The sequence below is a fragment of the Pangasianodon hypophthalmus genome, chromosome 16 (genome assembly GCF_027358585.1).
Source record: "Pangasianodon hypophthalmus isolate fPanHyp1 chromosome 16, fPanHyp1.pri, whole genome shotgun sequence".
NCBI lineage: Eukaryota > Metazoa > Chordata > Actinopteri > Siluriformes > Pangasiidae > Pangasianodon > Pangasianodon hypophthalmus.
Window position 1 is genome coordinate 659,023 of NC_069725.1, and position 10,193 is coordinate 669,215.

The 10,193-nt window shown below is 36.1% G+C and overlaps 1 protein-coding gene across 1 annotated transcript; it reads left to right on the forward strand.

Moving 5' to 3' along the window:
* The first annotated feature begins 411 nt into the window (after positions 1-411).
* On the forward strand, positions 412-7,876 carry LOC113545604 (peroxisome proliferator-activated receptor gamma). Its single transcript, XM_026945021.3, has 7 exons — positions 412-923; positions 1,039-1,277; positions 2,253-2,422; positions 3,597-3,735; positions 3,825-4,024; positions 5,011-5,464; positions 6,458-7,876. Exons 1-7 carry the CDS (start codon positions 868-870, stop codon positions 6,703-6,705), a joined length of 1,506 nt encoding a protein of 501 aa, XP_026800822.3. The 5' UTR covers positions 412-867; the 3' UTR covers positions 6,706-7,876.
* The last annotated feature ends 2,317 nt before the right edge of the window (positions 7,877-10,193 follow it).

The following is a 10,193-nucleotide window of genomic DNA, read 5'->3' on the forward strand; positions in this document are numbered from 1 at the left end:
ACACACACACACACACTAATATGTAATGTGTATGTGTGTTATTTGTGTGTAATATGTAATGTGTATAAGATTGGTTACTCAGTGGACTTTACTCAAGTCATGTCATGTCTATTACGATGGATTTAAGAGCTGAAGATGTTCACCAAAATACAAAAATGTGATTATTTAAATAACTCCAACTTTCCCTGGTTTAGTTTCCCATAAATTTATGCGCATACTTCTGAGAATACGGATATATTTTCTCCAAATTAATTCAAATTCACAAATCCGAGAGATTTTGCAGTTGAGCAGTTTTTAAAACTGTACTTATCTGAGATAAGTAGTGAGTTAAAGAAGTCCAAGTGCATTGTGGGTAATGGTGAGATTGCATCATGACCTCGCACATTAAAGCGATGAGGTTTAATAGTTGCGCAATCAGACGGAGTGGATGATGAAACGGCGTTAAAGTGGCGTTCTAATCAATTTTGCAGTTGAGCTCTGATCAGACTATTCACATGTTCCTTTTCCTGTACACCACTCAGCAGTTAAAGGTGAGATTTCAAAATGAATCTGGAATTTTGTTGTTTATTTTGTGTTTATGAAACTGTTCTACAGTACATTAACACTGACAGGGAAAAAAATCCACAACGAGATATCAACAATGACGATCTGTTTTTTATACTGCAGTAGAAATGAGGACACAGTGATGAGAGATAATCTGAGAAAGTAAAAAGGGAAGTGTGTGAGCATGCACGCACACACACACACACACACACACACACAATTTTATAAGTTAGAAATCGTTATCAGAGATCATCTTACGAAATCCTGTGCATGCTTTGTTTTCCCTCGTATATATGAAGCTTCCTCTTACCTCAGAGTCTTTCGATGGATCACGCGCTGTCTATAAAATGTCTGGAAGCTGAACCTGAACTTCACTGCAGGTTAATGTTTAAATAAAAAAACAATCAGACCTTTGAGATCATAAAATTGCACCCGGACCACTAAACTCAGAAAACTGTGAATGATTCACTCTTTCTCCTGCTCTGCTTCGTTCAGTCTGATTCCTGGACGTTCACTCGGATTAGCGATGTGTACAAACAGAGAGATGTTCAACACCTGGAACATGAGTTTTGGACTCAGTCAGATCGGACTGGACCAAATGACGATAAACACTTTGCATGTGACATTTCCATCAAAACCCGACTTCTCCTCCAGCACTTCCAGTGAAGATTCCAGCTTCAGATCCGAACTCGGCGAAGACACGGACACTCCACGTCTCCACCATGAAGAGGAGAGTAAGTCATGCTGTTACAGTGAAATACTGAGATTCACATTTTCACCACAGCGCTGCTGAGTTCTGCACTCTGATTGGTCAGAAAGTGTTGATTAATTTTCTAGAACAGCAGCTCTGACAGTGTACAGCGGACGCTCCACTGATAATAAACAGTTTAAAAAATTGTGATGTTGCTATGGTGAAGTTTTCTGTAAGGAGAAATGTGTTAATGTAACATGTAAGGAAGGAGTCTCCAGTGTCAGTGCTTTGTAACAGTCAGAGGTAAAGCTGTAACTGTAAGTTTTCCGACATCTTCAGGACAGAGGAGTTTACGCTTCTTTGCGGTTTCTCAGTAACATGCGGAACAAGCAGCGATTTTATTTTTATCTTATTAACTTGAAGAGAGAGAATAAAGAGGCTGGTTAGGGAACGAGTGTTTATAGCTGCTATAACATAAGCGACAACAGGAACTAACATGAACATTAAATGTAACTATAAACAGATAAACAGTTTTTCAATAAATAAAAATTGTAATCGTTGGTAAGTTGCTGTGGTGTAAGGGGAATAAAACACTTGGGGACGTGCTGTTAGAGGAAAATAATCAACGTCAGGATGGTAACAGTAACTCCGCTTCATCACACTACACAGAGTTTTATTTTTAAAACTGTACTTATCTGAGACAAGTAGTGAGTTAAAGAAGTCCAAGTGCATTGTGGGTAATGGTGAGATTGCATCATGACCTTGCACATTAAAGCGATGAGGTTTAATAGTTGCGCAATCAGACGGAGTGGATGATGAAACGGTGTTAAAGTGGCGTTCTAATCAAAGCCTCGAACACAAAACAATTTCTATAAACAAGCTGTAAATCAGCTTTAAATGGATAAATTCAGCACATTGCATATTCTATATCATGGACTGAATTAGTGTAGAGTTAAATACCAAGAACTGTAAGATATTTGATTAAAAACAGTGTTTGAATGTTTTTGTCCTGCTTCAGGTTCCAGGTGTTCGGGTCCGAAGACTCCGTCTCTTCGTACAGAACGCAGCTTCTCGTACGCCAAACTGCACAACGACGTGAGCGCTGCGTTATTAAACGTGGAGTGTAAGATATGTGGAGATCGAGCCTCGGGGTTTCACTACGGCGTCCACGCGTGCGAAGGATGTAAGGTAACAAAAACACCACTGAAGGAACAGCTCGGAGAAAATTTGCATACTCATGCATATTCATAGCTGGAGGTATTTTTAATGAAGGAAAACAGTGTAGAGATGTTCCACTGCCATTTCTATTCATTTATTAGGCATTAAAATTCATTAACTATTTAATATTTTAAATGTATAAAATGATGTTTTAGGAGATTTTAAATTCTAAGCACCAATAGTATGAACTGAAATTCCACAGTGAGGACATTTTGGTCGTAATTAATGATTTAATTTGATAAATTCAGTAAAGTTTTAGTGTAATAATTCACATAATGTATACAGCTATTCATAAAGACTGAACATTTGTTTAAATTTCTGTTTGGAAAAGAAGATACGGCACTTAAAATACATTATATATAAAATTAAATGTAAAAAACATAATAGAAAGATAATAGAAAAAATGCTACTAATATGTTAGTATATAATATTTTATAGTTTTTGCTATAGATAATGTTTTTATATTAATGCACTACATGACAAAACAATTCTAAATTGTTTATAGATCATTTGATAATAATAATAATAATAATAATAATAATAATAATAATAATATAATGATTTTGCTATGTTAAAAATGACAGAACATGAACCTATAACTGGAATTTAAACTCAGAAACCGAGAAATATTTGTGATTATTTATTTTGGAATTATAATTATATAATCTATAATTATAGAATGATGTGATTATTGTGATAATTCAATTCTACAATTAGTTTTATTTCATGAACAACAAATTTCTTTTGGTCAAATTTCTTAACCATGATCTCATCATTTTTCATTAACATAATATTTTCTGCAAAAATAAATAGTGTGATAATAAATAACACACAGAGGAGTGTATTAACGAAAGTCTCTCAGGCGTGAGTCATTAAAATTGCTAAACAAAAAATTTTATTTATAAAGCCGTATCGAAAAGAGGAGGAATTCTCAAACAGCTAAAAATGTGATTTTCCTCATAAATAATGTTTTCCTGAATATTATGCGTTAAGTAGCAGAAACTTGATGTGTTCATTTGTGATAAAATAAAAACATTTGCTCAAATTTGAGCAACGTTTTCTTCTAAAAGCCGTCTGATGCCGAACCTGCGATCTGTTCCACTGTCTTTAGTAAATTATCACGTTTTTGAAATTGCTTTTTCAGGGTTTCTTTCGGAGAACGGTGCGATTAAGCCTGCGGTATAAACACTGCAGCCGGAACTGTCCGGTCCACAAAAAGAGCCGGAACAAGTGTCAGTTCTGCCGGTTTAAGAAGTGTGTTTTGGCAGGAATGTCTCACACCGGTACGTCAATAAACTGCTCATCATCAACCACCAAATGTCTCATTTAAAGTGCCGTCCTGCAGAGGAACTAAAATCTCTCTTCCTCACAGCCATTCGTTTCGGGAGAACGCCTCTAGCCGAGCGAGAGAAGATGATCACGGAGTTCCACACGGCCGTGCATCAGCTGGATCCGGAGTCAGAAAGACAGCAAGCGATCGCCAGGAATTTATACGATTCCTACCTCAAACACTTCCCAATGACGAGGAGCAAAGCCAAAGCCATTTTATCAGGAAAAGACGGAGAAAACACGGTACAGTTCCTCAGAACTTGCTTTAATCTCTACAAATAAACGTAATCCTTCAATCCTGAGCCTTAATCCTCAACCTTAATCCCCTAACACAAACCTCGAACCCTAATCCTCACCTCTAATCCCTCAGCCCTAATCCCTAATCCCTAATCCTAAAATCTAATCCTCAATCAAAAATCCTTAACCTGGAATTTAACCCAGAGTTTTACATTTAAAGAGGAAGATCTAGGGTTAATGATCAAGGGTTAAGATCAGGATTAGAGATAAAGGTTAAGGTTAAAGTTATGGGGTAAACTCAGGAAAAGGTTTTGGTTGAGGATTCGTTTTTAGGATTATGGATTAGGGATTAGAGATTAGGGATTATGGGTAACAAGTGGGATTTAGGGTTAAGAATCTAAAGTTATGGTCAGACTTTGTTGTTGAAATTTAGGGTTAAGGATCAAGGGTTAGGGGTTAGGGATAAAATTAAAGGTTAAATTAGATTTTAAGATTAGGGATTAGGATTAAACATTAGGGTTCAGGAAATTAAGTTATTTTTAGAGTTATTTTTGGGTTATTTCAAGGGTTAAGATCAGGGTTAGGGATAAGGCTTAAGGTTTAGGGTTAAATTCAGGATTAAGGTTATGGACTTTGTTTAGGGTGAAGATTAAATGCTTTTGCTTAAACCTGATATTGAATCTCTAACCCTAAACTCACAACCCCTAACTCCTAATCCTTAATTCATGATCTCTAATCCTGGAATCTAATCCTTAACTAAAACCTTAATCATCAATTTAATCCATAATTTATACTCATCTCTAAACCTTAATCCCTTTATCCCTTGATTTGTGTCATTTATAAGTGTGTTAAGACATCAAGCAACTAAAACACATCTTTTCTCGGGAATGCTCTCTGAGCGTATTTTGATGTTCCACTCTGTATAAGAACAGAGGAGATTTGATCAGAGCTTTAGATCAGCGCTCTTAATAAGACGTTCTTCTCTCCATCAGCTGTTCGTCATCCACGATATGAAGTCCCTGACGGCCGTTGAGGAGATCCTGAGGCGGAAGCAGCCGTCCGTGTCGGCTCTGTTCCCCGCCGCCGAGCTGGAGCTGTCCATGTTCCGCCACGTGCAGTACGGCTCGGCCGAGGGCGTGCGCAAACTCACAGAGTTCGCCAAGAGCATCCCGGGCTTCGTGGAGCTGGAGCTGAGCGATCAGATCACCATGCTGAAGTACAGCGCCTTCGAGGTGAACATCATCCGCCTCAGTTACCTGACCAACAAGGACGGCGTGCTGATGGCCGAGGGATGGGCCTTCATAACCCGAGAGTTCCTCAAGAGCCTCCGCAAACCGTTCTGTGACATGATGGAGACCAAGTTTGACTTCTTGGCTAAATTTAGAGCGCTCGAGCTGGAGGACTGCGACCTGGCGCTCTTCATCGCTGCAGTCATCCTCTGTGGAGGTAAAAAATAAAAATAAAATCTCTAACGCTTCTCTAAGCAACATATCAACCATTTAATCTTACGGAACGTTGTTGAAACGAGTGAGTTCCTGTTCTCACTTACGTTACAGCAGCAATAAACAGCCGTTCCTTCACCAGCCTCTTTCACAACTTGTCAAAAAGCGTAAACTGAAGACGTCAGAAATCTTACAGTTACAGCTTTACCTCTGACTGTTACAAAGCGCTGACACTGGAGACTCCTTCCGTACATGTTAAATAGGTCTCCACATAAACTGATGTTTTTTAATGTGTTTATCATCAGTGGAGCGTCCGCTGTACACGTCCCTGTGAATGAGCTGTTACTATGGAAACGATAACGTATCAGAACGAGCACGTTAATATAAACCTGTGATTTGCAGCTGGCCAATCATAATCCAGAACATACGCTGACAGGACACTTGCATTTTTAGAGCGCGTTTGATTGGATAAATGCAAGATGAATAATTAAAAACTATAAAATTAACACACATTTTAACATTTTAAAATATAATCAAACAATTTTTACGTGGTTTAAAATTTAAAAACCTAATTTTACAACAAGGCTAAAAGTTTAGTGAACTGGATAAATCTTAATTTCATTAATTCGCTAAATTTAATCTTGGATAAAGCTTCATTTAGTTTAATTTGCTAATTTAATCCTGGATAAACCTTAATATATTTTGCTAATTTAATTTAGAATAAATTTTAGTTTAGTTTAATTTGTAATTTAATCCAGAATAAATCGTAATTTAATTTGCTAATTTAATCCAGAATAAATCGTAATTTAATTTGCTAATTTAATCCAGGATAAATCGTAATTTAATTTGCTAATTTAATCCAGGATAAATGCAGAATAATTCATTAGTCACTGAGATGATGATGGATGTAATAATTTCACCCAACGCTAAGCTAGTATAAAAGATTAACCTCCATTACTTGCTAGTTAACTCGTGCCACTTTGCTGCCTGACTGCAGATCGGCCGGGTTTGGTGAACTCGAAAGCCATCGAGGCGCTCCAGGACGAGGTTCTCCAGGCTCTGGAGCTCCAGCTGAAGGTTCTCCACCCCGAGTCTCCTCACCTCTTCGCCAGACTGCTGCAGAAGATGACGGACCTGCGGCCGCTGGTGGCCGAACACGTCCGCAACATCCACCAGCTGAAGAAGAGCGAGCTGGACATGTGTCTTCACCCGCTCTTAATGGAGATCATGCGGGACCTCTACTAGAACCCAGAACATGACCACGACCCGTCCTGGCTTCTCCAGTTAATAAATTATATTACTGACGTGGATTTTATACACGAGAGAGCAATAAGAGCATCAGTACACAGGAACTTACTCTCCACACTGTTCCAGATTCTTCTTTTGGTTAAGAATCCAGAGTTATAATCAAAACAAGAGCAAATGCTTTATTTGTTCTGAACAAATATTAAATGAAGTCTTGTTTTGTTCCTGGATAACACTCTGTTTCAGACTTTTAAAAATCCAGATTAAAAAAAGTAAAAGCAAGATAGAGATTATTCATTTAAAAAAAACTAAAGGTTCATATTTTTAATAAAGAGGTTGATCCAGATTCTTTAATAAAAGGGTGAAAAAAATCCAGATCATTAATAAAAAAAAAAAAAACACCGAAAAAGCAAGATCCAGATTATTCCTTTAAACAAAAAAAGTTAAAAACCCCAGATGATTAATTAAAAAAAAAAAAAAAACTAAACTAAAAAGCAAGATATTGGTTATTAATTCTAAAAAAAAAAAAGATGAAAAGCAAGAACTAGATTATTCATTTAAAAAATGGACAAAAACAAGATTCAGATTAAAAAAAAAAAAATAAAAAAAAAGAAAATCAATCTCCAGAGTAATAATTCTAAGAAATAAAAAAATTCAAATTATTCATTTAAAAAAAAAAAATGAAAAGCAAAATTCAGAATATTTACTAAAAATGTAAAATGCAAGATCCAAATTATTATTTCAGAAAGATTAAAAATAAGATGCTGATTATTCATTAATTAAAGAAAATAAAAATAAATAAATAAATAAATAAAACTAAACTTTTAGGTAGCTTTTGCTTAAAAATTGCTTGATGTGGTTCCACAAAAAAAGTCATAAAATAACAGAAAAAAAAAGTACATTTTTTAAGAAATCCAGATTTTATGAATATGCAAATTAGAAGCATAGCCAACCCTACATGCCCCGCCCATTTTTTGTTGCATGGCCTGTATTTGCATACAGAAACATGATTGGCTCTTATATTTTATGATGCAATAACATTTGCAGTGGCAGTTTTTTCACTGTGATGTGTCTGTTCACTTAAATTAATTTCTCCTGAAAGAATTTAATCATAAAACATTTTATAAAGTTAATGGTGATGTTTATAAAAATTAAAGTGCATTATAAAGTCGATGGTTATTGATGAAGCGAAGTCATTTCCGAGTTATTCTGTCTCGCGTGTCTACGATTTTTCACAAGATGGCGCCGGAGTCCATGTTCCCAAGTCCAAGTCCATTCTGATAGCTGAGTGCAAAAGTTAGTGCACCCTTCTTTCAAAATGAAAGCATGTGATGTGAAAAGAACTGTTGAGTAAAAGAACTGTTGCTCCATAAACATACAGGTTTATTCAGTAAAACCTTCAACATTCAGTTCAAGGTTCTATGCAGGTTCTACTTCTCCAAAACTAACCTGAGTAAAATATACAGCTCTCCAAGATGTGATAGATGCCAGGAGTCTGAGGGATCTCTCTCTCTCTCTCTCTCTCTCTCTCTCTCACACTTACTCTGGTTCTGTCCCATGGTTCAAGATTCCTGGGTTTGTATCTTCAAAAAAATCTTTCAAAAGTGTTTTTAAGAAAAATATTCCCACAGATCATAATCTTTTGCTACTCTGATACAAACCTCTCTTTACCTTTTATACAGCAGCATGGTCACAGCTAAAAAAATTTATAAAAATAAAATTATACTTTTGACATGGAAGTCCCCAAATGCACCAGGCTTGAAAAGATGGTTGAACGAGACGCTTTTCATTATATAAATGAACCAGTTACGCTGCAGCGAACTAGAAATCACAGAAACGCTTTAAGAACACTTGGGAACCGTTTATGAAGAATTTAAAAGAGGTTTAGTTTGATACCAGACTCTCTGACTGCTATTATCATCATTTTTTCTTTTCTTTTAAATATTCCTGGAACATTTAAGTGTCTGACAACCTTGTCAATTTATTTATTTAATTTTTTTTTTGCTTTGTGTTTTTATTTTTCCCTATTATTATTATTATTATCAGTTGTTGCTATCATATGTTTAAAAAAAAAAAAAAAAAAAACAAGCAACAGAACTAATTGAATTGTGAAAAATAATAATCTTTGACTGGAGAATAATGGCTCAGTCATGCACTTGAGCCAGATTTCTAGGTTTAAAAAAAAAAAAAAAAAGTCTCACATTATTAAGTCACGCAGTTCACGTGTTTTTAACTGTGAGCAAATTAAATCAAACTTAAATTTAAAGAAATTTTTAAAAAACACAAACAACCTGATGCTCGGATTGTAAAACCTGCATCCCTAAAAGTACAAATTTTCTCTCGACTGTTTAAATAAAGTGTTTTTATTTTTTTTTTTTCCAGAAAATCTCGCTTGTTGTTCGAGACGAAATCCTGAGTCTCACCGAGCTGCTAAACCTCACACACACACGCACACACACGCGCGCACACACACACGCGCGCGCACACACACACACACACACACACACACACACACAGCAGCATGCTGGTGAGACGTCAGAGATGTAAGGATCTCTAAATGCATCCTCTGAAATGTTGAGTATGTTTTAGTGCATCGTGGAACAGTAGCTAATCTGTTTTCCGGCTCACGCTAGTGAAGGTTACGATCAGCGACACGTTACTCACGTCTCCTTCACAGGCTACTGAACAGTTTGTGTTAATGGTGAGTCAAATGGAGGCAAGGGTGCCAATACTTTTGTTTAAAAAAAAAAAAAAAAATTAGAAGGAATCATGAGTGCAAACTTGTGACAGAATATATATTTTATAAATCTGAAGTGCAGATGCTCCTGTATGAAGCAGGTAGCACCTTCAGGTTACACCCCGAGTAATGAGCGCATATAGTGAAGAGGAAGCTGTTTGTGCTGTTAAGCAGATTTTATGTGAATCACGGGAACGAGATGTAAAATAAAGTTAAATATCAGTGACGAAAAAAAGAGTACTGTATGAAAATAAACAAATATGAATCTGAAATATTCAATTTGATGAAAATATTATTCATAAATCACGCAGTTTATAAAAGAGATAAAATCAGACCGTTATTGCAGGCAAGGGTGCCAATACTTTTGTTTTTGTCAAAAAATAAAGAAACGGTCAGTGCAAACTTTATCAAATGACATTAAAATATCACAGAAACACATTTTCCGTGGCTTTATATTGCACATGTAGCATCTAAAACAATTAAAACTAAAACACTACCCTACGTAGTGAGCGTATATAGTGAACAGGAAGCCATGTGGCGGATTTAAAGTAAATTAAAATAATTAAAAAACAGAACTGAATGAATGAATTCACTCGTAAATCACACAAAAAAAAAAAACAGATTAGCCGCTTTCATGAGAGACGTTGACCAATCAGTGGTCAGCACGGTTTCTAGCCCCGCCCACATCATCTTATTTACTCAGATTCGTTCCATAGAGTGTGACTCAGTAGTGAAAAAATGGACACTTCAA